This window comes from Natator depressus, chromosome 12, assembly GCF_965152275.1.
Source record: "Natator depressus isolate rNatDep1 chromosome 12, rNatDep2.hap1, whole genome shotgun sequence".
Taxonomy (NCBI): Eukaryota; Metazoa; Chordata; order Testudines; family Cheloniidae; genus Natator; species Natator depressus.
This window is the reverse complement of record NC_134245.1, coordinates 32551919-32565574: the sequence shown is the minus strand read 5'-3', so window position 1 is coordinate 32565574 and position 13656 is coordinate 32551919. Positions and strand designations below refer to the sequence as shown.

The 13656-nt window shown below is 41.2% G+C and overlaps 1 protein-coding gene across 1 annotated transcript in view; it reads right to left on the bottom strand.

Annotated features, from left to right (window-relative positions):
- Positions 1 to 1647: 1647 nt before the first annotated feature.
- The window catches only part of CDYL2 (chromodomain Y like 2), an 81087-nt gene continuing 69078 nt past the window's right edge, over positions 1648 to 13656 (bottom strand). The window contains exons 4-7 of the mRNA XM_074969179.1: positions 10644 to 10816; positions 6010 to 6220; positions 5204 to 5347; positions 1648 to 2305 (exon numbers count right to left, since the gene is read on the bottom strand). Of these exons, the coding sequence (XP_074825280.1) occupies positions 2147 to 2305; positions 5204 to 5347; positions 6010 to 6220; positions 10644 to 10816 (687 nt within the window). The 3' untranslated portion in view covers positions 1648 to 2146. The remainder of the gene's footprint in view (positions 2306 to 5203; positions 5348 to 6009; positions 6221 to 10643; positions 10817 to 13656) is intronic.

Here is a 13656-nt window from a genome sequence, read left to right as displayed (position 1 = left end):
GATTGGGTTCTATGGCCCTGATCCAGCAAAGCCTTTAAGCATGTGCGTAACCTGAACACACATTTCAATTTTGCTAGGGGGCCTAAGAAGTAAGCAACCCTTAACATATAACAAGTGCTGTATCAACCATTTCGTATTTTTACTGAAAGAATTACCCTTTGTTTTAGACCACTGAAAAATAAATCACTTCATAATCATGTACAATGTTGCATTTTTGAAGACATTTAAACAAATTCTAACTAAGGGTCAGATTCTGCCTTTTTTTTTTTTTTTACTTTAAGCAGAACTTGGGGGCAGGGGAAGGGAGGAGGAGTTCTGACTTCAACATAGTGCTCTTCTTAAAAAAAATAAATAAAAAATAATAAAAAATCAATGGCACAATTTGGCCCTACGAACATATATAGAATGTAAATGGAAGGTACTTTACATTTAACTATGAGAAAGGAAAAAATGGATGGACTTTGTGGAAACCTACCGCTCACTAGAATTGACAAAGACTTTATTGAGACTCTTTTTTTGAAAGATTGTAAGGAAAAAATGAACAAACCCCTCAGCTCACTTGTGGTTCTTTTAAACTGTAATCTGGTCAGTGAGCTCAAGGATGGAGAACAAGTGCACAAATCACTAAAGAAACAAAGGTGCAAATTTTCTGCTTAGAGAGATTTTGATTTGGGCATACTAACATGGCAGTTCGATTCACTGAATGTGTTCATATTATTTCCTCCCTAACTGCCTGCTAGACTTTTGAATCTAAGGTTCAAAAGTCAGTATCACTGAAAAATATTAGCAAAACAAACAGCAAATTAGATATATTTTTTGGTCACTTATGGACTGTTTTTATGGATAGCCATAGACTTTTAATTAATTAATTAATTAATTAATTGTTCATAACTAGATCATGGGGTGGCCAGCCATGGAGTATTGGAAAAGCAAAACAAAAACTCTGTCTCCACCCAGTTCAAAACCTAGCACCATTTTATAAAACTCCTATCTCAGACCCAGACGCCTCCAGAGTATTAATTATCCCACAATTGAGCAGGCAGTTAGACTAAGGCTCACAAGGGTTTGTTTGTAGACTTCAGACCAAAAGGAGATGTTTAAACCTGAAGAACAATATAATGCCACATAAGGGCACCACACACCCTGTTATTAATGTCCAGCTAATAGGAAAATAGTAAACTTAAAGCATTTTGTTGGCAAGCCCTTCAATGCTCTTCAAGAAGGCAGGAAGTGAAGAGAGACTTGTGTGGGACTCACAATTGCAGCTTCCACTGATTTTCCTTAATAAGTTTAACAAACTAGAACTCGACTTCAATACATCTTTGTACAATTTCACACATAAAGGAACACATACGTACATGGCTGTCACTATTAGTGCCCAGACATTTGGTGATTTCTGTATGTTCTTTATTATATACACACCTCACTGTTAAAAATGCACTGGGGCACTTGCATTCTCATGTGAAACCATTAATCCAGTCAAGGGAAGTATGAAAATAATATCTGCATGATCAACAAACAGTTGCATACAAACACAAAATAAATAAGTTAAATAAATTCAATGAAAGAAAAAAATCCTAGTTGCCCCCCCCCCCCCCCCCAAAAAAAAAAAACCAACAACTAACTTTACATATTATACATATAAATTATCAGGTTTTTCCATTACATTGTTAGAACTTAAAAAAATAATTAAAATATTTCTGAAGTATAGTAATCTCGGTCTGCAGAGTGTTACTGTGACCTGATTTTCAGATTGAGCCCTCAGTGTCAGCACAGACATTTGTTGCAAAGCAAGAATAAGTTTAAAAAAAGAACAGACAAAATAAATCATTACAGATGGTGTGCCTTACTGGGCCATAGTAGTGCTTTTCAGCACGTGGAATGTACACTTCTAACTGGATGAGCATGTGAATGATGCACTCAGTAGAATTTATGTGCACTGACCAAGCCTGCCTCCATCTTGATTACACAAAATAGCTGTGTAACTTCTCAATTTAGCTCACAAGGAAATTGACACAACCATCTGTATTAAGATACACTGTCACAAATTCATCTCAAGGATGCGTTCCCTCTGCTTTTCAAACACAAGTAATGTTTGAACTCTGTTTACACTTGGAATGTTTTTTCTTGAAGTGAAACTGTGACTTCAGACTTCATAAATTTTGTCTTGCAAGTAGCTGAATAATGAATCCAGTCCTTTGGAAGAACTCCACAGCTGTTTTAACATCTGACACTCTTTTTCATTCACATCTTCAAGTCCAGATTTCAGGAAGCTCCGCACCAGGCATTTAGACTCTTCTAATACCTAAAGTGAAAATATTAGCAAAGATTTTTTTTTTTGATCTGGTCAACTTATTATGGACAGCAGTATTAACAGTGTTTTACCACTTCAATAATTATCTCTGTGGTGTAGAGAAGTTGGACCTGATTTTTCAGAGGTATTAAACAGCCACCACTCCACCTGAAGTCGGTGGAAGCTGCTGATACTCAGCACAGGCATTTTTATTTATGCACTAGCACGAAGATTTTCAAAAGTAAAGAGTGATTTAAGGGGCCTTACTTAGGCCACCTTAATTTAGAAAGTGTTTTAAGCCAAATTAGGTTGTCTCCTTTACTTATTTTTACATACAAAACCCAAAAGGAACTCTATTAAACAAAATTGGGATATGTTCCATGCTTCACTATGTTCCAAGGGCAGGGGGTTAATACAAGGTATTAGTGTTTGTAGAAAAGGGAGACAAAAGGGAGCAAGCTCTACCAAACAACTGAGTCCTAGACTAAGATATCCTGTCAGATTTGCACTGTAACTCATTGCTATTCCAGAACTGTGTTTCTTCTCAATAGACTGTAAACGGGTCAATTATAAGCAGCAGGGTTGTTGGGATTTTTTTTCGGTGGTGTTGATTTTTGTTTTGTATTTTTATGCACAATTGTCCACAATGAACTCGAAGGAGACCATTATATTCTACTTTTGAGCTCAATCTAGACTCCTAACTCCTTTATAATTTTTAACCCTTTTGATAGGTAGCCTCATGTTTGGTCATATCTTAACACCTTCCTTCAATCTAACAGACCTCAGTAGAAGATGCTATTGTACATTTGATCCGTGTGTGGGGGGGGAATGGAGAATGCAGGATGAGATTCAGAGTGCTTACCAGAGGTGGCAGGTTCGTAGAAATTTTGTTGGTGCCCAGAAACCCCACCCCCGGGCGGGAGGGGGAGGGGGTGTTGTGTGGGGCCCCAGGCCTCCATGGGGGGTGGGAGGTGGGGTGGGCTGGCCCCAGGCCTGCGTAGGGGACAGGAGCTGGCCACTTCCTGTGGGAAGTGGAGTGACCCAGCCCCAGCCTGCTCTGCTCCTCTGGCTCCCAGGCTTGGGGGGAGGGGGGAACCGCCCCCACCCAGCACTCGGTGGCGGTGTGGCTGGGAGCCAGGGGAGAGGAGCAGGCTGGGGCTGGGTCACTCCACTTCCCACAGGAAGTGGCCAGGCCCTGTCCCCCACAGAGGCCTGGGGCCAGCCCCCCCCCCCCAGAGGGCTGGGGGGGTCCCACACAGCCCCCCTGTGGAGACCTGTGGCCAGCCCCCCCCCCCCCCCGCTCTCTTCTATGGAAGCCTGGGGCTGCGTAGGGCAACAAAACAGCTACGGACGGCCCTGGCTGCTGCCCCTCACTGCAGCCTCACTGGGGGTGAAGGATGGGGCTGCCCCTTGCCCAACGTGGGGCAGGAGTGGTGACTGCGGGCGGGGGGCCCCCTGTGCTGGTGGAGGGTCCTGCTGGAAAAGGGAAGGGTCCAAGGCAGAAGGGCAGGGTAAGGGCAGCCTGCCCTGCCACTAGTGGGTGGGGGCACTAGGACCCTGCGGCAGCAGTTGATGCCGGGAGCCAGAAGAGTGGCGGCAGCGTGGAGCTGCAGGGGAGAGGCAGGGATACTCCGGGGGGGGGGGGGGGCGGGAGAAGTGCGTGGGAGCCGGGAGACACTCGGGGGGAGGTGCGTGGGGTGGCAGGTGGGGCCAGGGCAGAGACCCGTTCCCAAACATTGGTGGAGCTGGGCCCCAGGGCCCTGAATATTGCTAGAGCCTGGGCACCACGGGCCGATACAACTCGCTGCCCCGGCGTCCCAGCTCATATAATATAAGACATATCAGCCTGATCCGATAAGCTTACGCTGCATTTCCAAAGACCAATTCATGGTGGATTTAGTTCTGAGTGTGTTTTCTGAGATGTAATCTACACTTGATTTAATTAAAAATCGTCTGCCTCTACTGTCTCTTGAACCACAGGTCTTTTAAGTGAAGTCAAGGAATGCTAAGACTGCCAGGGACATGCAGTATAACTAAGGAATTAAGTACAAATGGCTACCAGTTGCTTTCATTTTATTAGTGCTTTTCTAGGGAGGCTGTGGTTTTCATTGTTTCGGTTTACGTTACATTTCTTTTAAAAGCTTAGATGGGGCTGGTGCAGGAATATACATGCCTCAAGGAAAAGGGCCTTGGAAAGTGAGGGCTATGCAGAGGTTTTAACAGCCACTAAGCTGCAATCAGAAAACAGGGAAGTAATGACCCCTTGGACCAGATTTTGCTCCCAAGATCCTTGCATAGACTTCAAGAAAATGCTCTGTGGGGTCAGAAACTGCGTGGGGGGAGGGAGGTAGGGAGTTAGTAGCCTGGTGATGGATGAAAGCAGGAGCTGGAGGGACACATTTCCCCTCCCCCGCAACTGGCTCCCCTTCACTGTGGGAGGGGTCTCTTTTAAAGGCTGTGGCAATGCAACTCCATCGGAGGCATGCCGCAGGGAGCAGAGGAGAAGCTTCAGGGGGGGACAGAGAGTCAGCATGGAGGTACAGGTCTCCTGCTGACTCCCTGGCTCTGTGTGTGGATCCCCCAGGTTCATCAATGAGCCCTACAATCCATTCCATATTGGGAAGGGGGAAGTGAAACAACCTGCCTCCCAATGAAACAATTGGGGAAGAAATCCATGAGCAATCCTTGCACAGACTTCCTTCCATTAGCCCCCCTCTCCAGAGGTTTTACTACAGGAGTTGAGAATTGAGTTCCCTCTAGTACATGATCAGCCTTTGTAGCACACCTTCCCTGTGAGGGTGAAGTTATAGCGATATATTCCTTTTGCCTATACCTGAACACGTTTCTATTTAATTCCTTAATACAAATTGTAATCTAGCTGATAGAAACAAAAACCGATAGATTTCCTACCACTGCACTGCAAGATGCCATTTCCTTTACTCGCAGCATCACTTCTTGACTGAATGTTGTTGGCCAAAATACTTGTGACACAAGTCCTCTGCTGCAGGCTTCCTGTGCCGTTAGCTTTCTCCCGCAGAACAACATTTCATTTGCCTGCAAAAGAAAAGGCTCACTCAAGATCTTGGAGGGTGATTTCCTTCATTCCTACAGCACATATGCCTGATGCTATGGTCAAATAAGACCTGCAAATATTTTCATCCTTCTCCTTAGAGAGAAGTACTTACAAAGTGCTTTTGGCAGTGACATCTAAGCATGGTATGGGCAAATTAAAAAAAATACATTAGCTGTTCATATCAGCATATTGATGTCAGTGATTTTACAAGAGTAACTGTCAGTATATAGGCAATTCTATGGCACTGATCCATGACAGCAAGTATAAGCTATAATGGGGGTCAAATTCTGATCTTTTTTTTACACTGGGGTAAACTAAGTGACTAATGGAATTACTCCAGATTTACACTTGTGAAGCTGACAGCACAGTGTCAAGCCCCAGTGTACCTTATTAACTACTAGCCATTGCACGAGTCTAGCATGGTGCAGAAAGATACTTTGAAACCTCCCAGATTAGCTTTGCCAAAGCACTTTGTCCCTTTCCTGACACATCCTTGAAAATGGCCCCTCTTCTCATGTCCCTTGAGCCTCTCTTCACCAGAGACTGTAAAATGTGTCAAGTTCTGTGACAGTCATAAAAACAGTGCAAAACAGTATGGAATTAACCAAGTCTGCTGAGCAATTCTAGGAGAAAAGTGCCTTACCAGAGCAACACCAAGTATTTGTGGGAATGTATACGATGAGCAGCCAGCTGGAGTGAGTCGGATCGTCGCATATGGGGTCTGAAACCAAGCCTTCTCGCTTGCCCAAACGATATCACACAGTGGTAAGATAGAAGCTCCCAACCCAAGAGCTGGGCCATTGATAGCAACTACAATTGGCTTCTTAAATTGAATAAAAGCTTTTACAAAATCCCTAAAATAAAAAAAAGGAAGTTCTTGAATAGGGAAACACTTAAATTAGTTCTTGAGTTTAAACTACTTATCAAAAAACAGATTTGAATGTCAAATGCCTTGCTCAGTTTTTATGCCTTCTATTTTCCAACTGGGCTTTTCCCCAGATGAACAGTTCAGCTGATTTGTCTGTAATTAATTTATAAGAATACCATGGAATATCAAATGATTTCTCTTAAATTGGATTTGGTTTGTGTGGAGTAACTGGAATGCCTGGAACATGGTAACTTTTTGCAGTATGGTTAGGGCTAGTATTATTTCTGGACCAGTAAGGGATGGATTGTATATTTAGTGGCTCTCACTCTATTCAAGGAAGGTCAGCATGGATTCAGGTGGTCTTGCTTAGCTAACTTGATGGAGTCCTTTAAATATATTGCAGAATGAAAGAGGAGGAAAACTCAATGGGTGCAGTGTTGTATACTTATGTTAAAGAACCCAAGGCTCTGCATCAAAGATTAATGGTAAGGTATCATATTGAGCCATGGAATAGAGATAAAAACAGGGTGATCTAAAGAGTACACACAAGCTGAAAGAGAGAGACACAAAGGGGAACCATAAACTGGAAAAAACTACATTGAAATGAGACTATAAGAGTGGTATCCAGAGGTCACTTGATGGATCTTTGTTAGAAGTGATTTAGATTAAAGTATAACAAAGATCTCCATGTCCCGCCTCTTAACGGCAATTTTGAAGTGAAGGGGGGGAAGAGGAAATAATGCAGTCGAATGCAAAATGGGTTCGCTCATTTAGGTGAGAGGGCTAGAACAAAGTAAATTTAGTGCAATAAGAGATTAGAAATAAGTCACCTGCCTTCTAGGAACAAGGGTATGGAATCAGTGCAAAACAGAACAGTCTGTACATTGATCAGGAAAAAGCGTGGGTGTAATTGTGGACAAATTATGGGTTCCATCAAACCAGTGCACAGCAAGAGAGAAGGCAAAGAAAATACTGAATTATATTAGCAGAAGGAAAATGCAAAGCAAGAGGTGATACTGTTACTGGCCAAGTCTCATATGGAGTATGTTGTGGAAGAACACGATTCCTTTAAAGACATTTGCCCTTGGATGTGCTTGCAGATTTCCTGTTGAGCTCAAGGAGACCTATACTTGTGCATCTGAGAGCAGGATTTGGATGCTGGAGATGATAGCAGATCTCACGGAAGGATTAAGGCCCTGATTTTAGCAAAGCACAGGCGTATGCTTAACTTTAACCATGTGACTAGCCCCGTTGAAGTCAATGTGACTACATACAGGCTTAAAGTTAAGCATGGCCTTAGGTACTATGCTGGATTGGGATATAAGAGAAATGGGTTTAGTTTAAACAACAACAAAATAAAAAAAGAGAGGAGACTTTGAGATGACCCAACATTAGCGTTTACAATGTATGAAAGGGACTGACAGTAACAGTGATATGTTTTTCAGAGGTACAGCACGATCAATATTAAGAGTTCTTGAGAAAATAAGGAGTGAAGATGGAGTTCAGGAGCTCCACCTCATACAATGGACAATAAAACTTAGGAACAGGTTATCAGGCAAGGCAAGTAGAGTAAGGAGTACTCTATCGATGGGTTCAGAAGGCAAAGACATATTACTGGAAAAGGAGGGGATTAAGGGAAATTATAGTTCACACTTGGCTGAGCAAAGCAAGGCCCAATGATTAATTCAAATGCATTTCTCTGCCTGTAATGTGACAACCTTGATCAATTCCAAAATTTCAGAGTATTCTGGGCACCAATGGGCACAAGCCTATTGATTTTTGGTACAGATCAGAAACTGGAAAAGCCTAACGCAGAGGAAAATCAAGACTCCCAGACTGCTAAGTGCAGAAGGCAGAGGAATCTCCCTTTGCCCCTGTGGCTGCCTTCATAGATCAGAGGCAGCTAAATGTTCTGCATGGGGAGACAGTCTGCAGCCTGGCAGAAACAAGACAGTCTTACAAGGAGAAAGTGGGGACCCTAGGAGAGGAGAGCAGAATGTGAGGGGATATTCTTAGAATTGCACTGGAAGTTGTAAACACTGCTGCACAGTGGAACTTATTACAGTGAGAGGGGAAAATGTTATGTTTGGAAGGCTTTTGTTTTTACTAAGAGGAGATGTGAAAATATGGTCTTCATGTGCACTTTTGAATCTTGCAATGAGCTTGGCATGGACACAGTGCTCTCATTGCAGGATCAGGGCTTGTAGTCCGTCAAAAGGCCTGTGAAACAAATAAAGTGTAATCCCGTTGTTTTAGGCTGTGATCAACATATGAAAGCTGTACCACAGACAGAAGGAATACACTGTGAGAATTCTTCTTTTCCTCTCATAATATTGATATGAACACATTCCACTCTCAGCTGATACAGAGAATGGGCATGGGTAACTTACTATACATTTGAGCACCCTAACCACTGACAAAGCAATGTTTTCTCTCTCACTACAGTGTTATTTTGTGTCAGTCAATTAACTCTTCTCCCTTTTCAAGGAATGATCGAGCAACAGAAAAGCATTGACTGTTAAGTTAAAAGTTTAAGAATATCGTATTTCCATGCTCATAAAATCTAATCTCTACTTTGAGTTTCAGAAATATCTAATAGAAGTATCCAAATTGTACTGCAATAGTTGTGACCGATATGGCAATTTCCTGTGTATTCTTGGGAGACCTTATGAATTAAGTTGAAGTGTTTTTGGGGTCCTTTGTATTCAATGCAAATCTTATATATTCTGGTGAGCTGGGATTGTATGTAACGTCCAGGAGGCAGATGTGATGTGAGGCCCAGGAGTTCAAAGGTCTACATTGAAAATGTGCCAGGCAAGAATGGACTTTGGGACATTAAATGTGAGGTATTCCCCAGGAAATCTACTTAGGGAGAGGTTAATTCCCCACTTCCAGTTATGCAAAAACTCCGCCTTTTGAAGCTGTGCCCTGAGGAATGGGTAATTGTCGGCTGATTATCTGTTCCTGGAGACTGCAGATCACATGTCCAAGCTGTATAAAGAAATAGCTGTACTGCAGTTGGGATTCTGCTTCTGAATCTGAGACAGTTATGAACTTATTACCATAGGGAAAACCCAGTTGTGGGTTTTGAAGGACTGACCAGAGCTCAAGTTTGGGTTGGGGTGAGCTCTGGTCAGCTTTTTAGCATACATGTGTTTTCCCTGTAATGCTTTTATCATAAGAATACATGTGCTTACTTAGAATGAGCTGTGTGATAACTTATAACTGAGGGAAATACACAGGTGGCAGCCCGCGGGGAGAAAGAAAAGCACCAACACTGGCCTTTTTGGCAGTCTAGCTTGCTGGGGAGATTACAGTGTAGGCAGGGAACTGTGTAGCCTTAAAGAACCCCCAGTCAGCATGGAGTGAGATGCGGGTCTCTGCCCAAGACTGCAACTGCCCTGAAACTGACAATAGTCACAGCAGTAACCAAGACACTGGTAATCAACAGACTGAGGTCATTACTAAAATGGCTTGGCTTCTGTTAGATAATTCTGTTAATTTATATCATGAAACAATTAAACAAGTTGTCCTAATATAGCTGAAGTCCAGATCTATAGCAAACCATCCCCTCTAGTTGGATTCCTTCATAATAATGTCAGAATGTACTGCATAAAATTTGAAAGCTCTCAAAAGAGGAATACCTATTTGTAGGAAATAGTAAGTCTAAGCCAGGTCCTCAGCTGGTGTAAAAAGATGTAGTTCTAGTGACTCTAATGGAGTAACACTGTTATACACCAGCTGAAGATCTGGTCCTATATTTATACCTTTGTGGATAATGGGAACCCCTGATGGTTTGTAATGTAGACTGATTTATAGACAGTACTTCATAAACCCTGTGTTTCTATTAAAATAATCTGATATGTTAAGCAAAACAATGTTTTAGTTTTGAACATAGAACTACATTTACGTATAAATTACATGATTTAAATGTAAGAAAAATATCAGAAACCTTTCTAATGAGGCTCTGAAATACATTAGAAGCCTGCTATATTAATATAACACTACTAAGTCATAGATCCCCATTTGTACTGAAACTCATTAAAATGATGAAAACTGAAACAAGTAAAATATCTGGCTTCGAGGAACAATGTTAAAACATGAAGCTACAGCTAATTTAAAAAACAAAGTTACATCTCAATTTGAATTTGAGACTAGAGAAAGAATTTTGAAATACACTGAGGTAGTGGAACTAAATAAATTTTAACACATACTAGAAATAAAGGAGTTCTGTCTCATAAGAAAAAGCTACAGCAAACCCATTCCTTTTTCTTGTTAAATGAATTTGTAGGACTGAAATTAGCATACAATCAACACTTAAATATACAACACTCTTGGACCTGACAAATATTCTTTAGAATCACACACTGCATTTCATAATTTAGAGATCACATGTGAGCTTGGGTCACCTTATAGCTTCTGCAATCCTAGTGCTTTCTTTTCTTCTGTCATTGGATAACCTGCCAATTAAATAGGAGTAATCTAGGCCACTACAGAATACACTTCCCACTGCGCTGAGAAGTAAGAGTTTACTGTCATCAGCTGATGCATTGCACAATGCTCTCCGAACTTCCTTCATGATCTGTGGATAAAGAAAAGTAAACAGTTCGACATGCATGCCTTTGCAAGATAATTTCTCTTGCTGTATAAAACTGTACTTGTTGTTAGAGATGTATATTTTGGCCATTGTAACTTAAGTACTTTGAATTATAATAGTGTTTACAAAGCCCTTACATCTTTGAAGTGCTTTATGGACATGCAGTAATTCAGATCCATTTTTGACAAGGTGGTATTTCTTTGCTTATCCTGTGTGGGAAATTCTGGTTACCTAAATTATGTTATTCTATTGATATTTAACAGATTTCAAATGGCTCTTGTTCTGCTCCTATGACTTTAAAAAAAAATAAACTGATGTACATCATTGTACCATCAAAAGTTGTTACCACAGCAATAGCATGGTAAGCTCTGTGTGTTTGAGTGAAATATATAAACCCTGGCCTTCAGTTCTTCCACCAGTTCAGTTAGGGCAGTCTGTATCAGTCAGGTGGAACAATACAACTTTAAATGCGTAGATTTATGGCTAATTTATTGTTTGTAGTACTATGGTCAGTGACATTTTTAAAGTCTACAAATGCTATAGTAATAAAAGCCACTAGAAAGATGACTAATTTACCGCTTGATTTACTATTAGATCAAATTATTCATAAACACTAGTCAAAATCTTTAAGACCTTGACACAATGGTGTTGAAATAAGAGGCTATTATTATTGCAAGAACAACATCTTTCCTAATCATTTTAAAAAGGGGAACAATATTTCATAAATTTCTGCAGGTAGTTTTCATTACGGCCCTGATTGAGCAAGGCATGTAAGCACATATATAACTTTAAGCATGTGAGTAGCCCTGTTGACTGACTACTCTTATTGACTTCTACGTGTGAAATCCTGCCGATTTAAATCAATGGCAGTTTTCTTATCGACTCCAGTGAGCCTATGATTTCATTTAGTGAGACTACGCATATCCTTAAACTTTTGTACATATTTAAGTGCCTTACCAATTCAGGACCCTCACCATGATGGGCCAAATTCTGCTCTAATTTATGCTGAAAGATTTGGATGTACAGGTAAATTTTCAGAGACCGCAAAATTTGCCCTGATGAGTTACAGATGTAGAGAAATAAGACATTCAGGTGGCAACTACTTCTTTTCACTATTTAAGCTTGCAAAGTGCTTTACATCTCTGAAGCGCTGTACAGACTCTAGATCTATTTGAACAAATGTCACTAAATGTACAGGTGCAATTTTATGCATGCCACTTTTTCTGGGCAGGCTTTGCACACACACATTCTATGACTTATGGGAACAAACTTGCATTTGCTTGTGAAAATCATGTAGCGTGGTGTCTATCTACCTGATCTGCATGGGCAAACACAAAGATCTGAATTCTAGTATGTATTAAACTTGGACATGAGAAATGGCAGGGTAAGTTTTCAGAAGGTAAAAACTCCCTTTTGTAGGTGCACATTCGAATGCTTACAATCATGACTGTGGGTGAAAACCAGGTAGTTAGAGGCAGAAGTTCTCAGCTCTGTAGCTAGAATTCATGTACAAAAATGGCAGCACTAATTTTGTGAGGGCAGTTTACACCCAAATCACGGAGGCAGAGCCTCAGTCCTCTTGAGTCTGTTAACCCACACTCATGCAAAAATGCAGCTGGGTAGAATGGCATTTGTAAATTTTGTTGTTCTCCCTTCACAGCTACAATCTACTCAAAGTTTTGCATGTGATTTTAGACCTGATCAAAGCTAAACATTTATTTCAGAAGATATAGAACCGTGTAAGGTAGAGATCTATTGGATTGACTGGTCCAACTCCCTGCTATTATAGGATTGTTCTCGTCAGTCTATTTTCTAATGTTTTACGTGTCCTCAACACTGGGACTTCCACTGTTTCCTTGGCAGATTCTATAATGTAGTCAACATCTTTGGGCAATATTGTGTGGCCAAATTAGAAGCAAAACTTCCTGTGGATCATAATGGGGAGTTTTGCTTCAAATGTGATCATAGGGTATGACTCTCCTGTCAGTTAGTTCCTCCTGATATTCAACTGTAATGTTCCCATCCCCATATGTTTATATGCACATCTACAATTTCTCTCTTCCTCTGTCATCCTTCAAATACTTGTTTCACTCTTAGCCCATATGTATATCTGGTTCTCTTCATTTTCCCACATAAACATTTCTAGATTTGGGTTTAAATGGACAGAATCATAGAAATGAAGGGCTTGAAGGGACTTTGAGAAGTCAAGTCCAGCCCCTGTGCTGTGGCAGGACCAGATAAACCTAGACTGGCCCTGACAGGTGTTTGTCCAAACTGTTTTAAAAACCTCCAGAGATGGGGAATCCACAGCCTTCTTTGGAAGCTTAACTACCCTTATAGTTTGAAATTTTCCTCTAATATCTGAGCTAAATCGCCCTTGCTACAGATTAAGCCCATTACTTCTTGTCTGACCTTCAGTGAACAATTGATCACAGTCACCTTCATAGCAGCCCTTAACATCTGAAGACTCTTATCAGGTCCCCCCTCAGTCTCCTTTTCTCAAGTCTAAACATGCTCAGTTTTTTTTAACCTTTCCTCATAGGTCAGCTTTTCTATACCTTTAATCATTTTTGTTGCTCTCCTCTGGACTCTCTCCAATTTGTTCACATCTCTCCTAAAGTGTAGTGCCCAGAATTGGACACAGTACCCAAGCTGAGACCTCACCAGTGCCAAGCAGAGTAGGACAGTTACCTCCTGTGTCTTACATACGACTCTCCTGTTTATACACTGCAGAATATTAGCCCTTTTTGCAGCTGCATCACATTGTTGACTCATTCAACTTGTTATCCACTATAACGCCCAGATCCTTTCCAGCAGTACTAGTG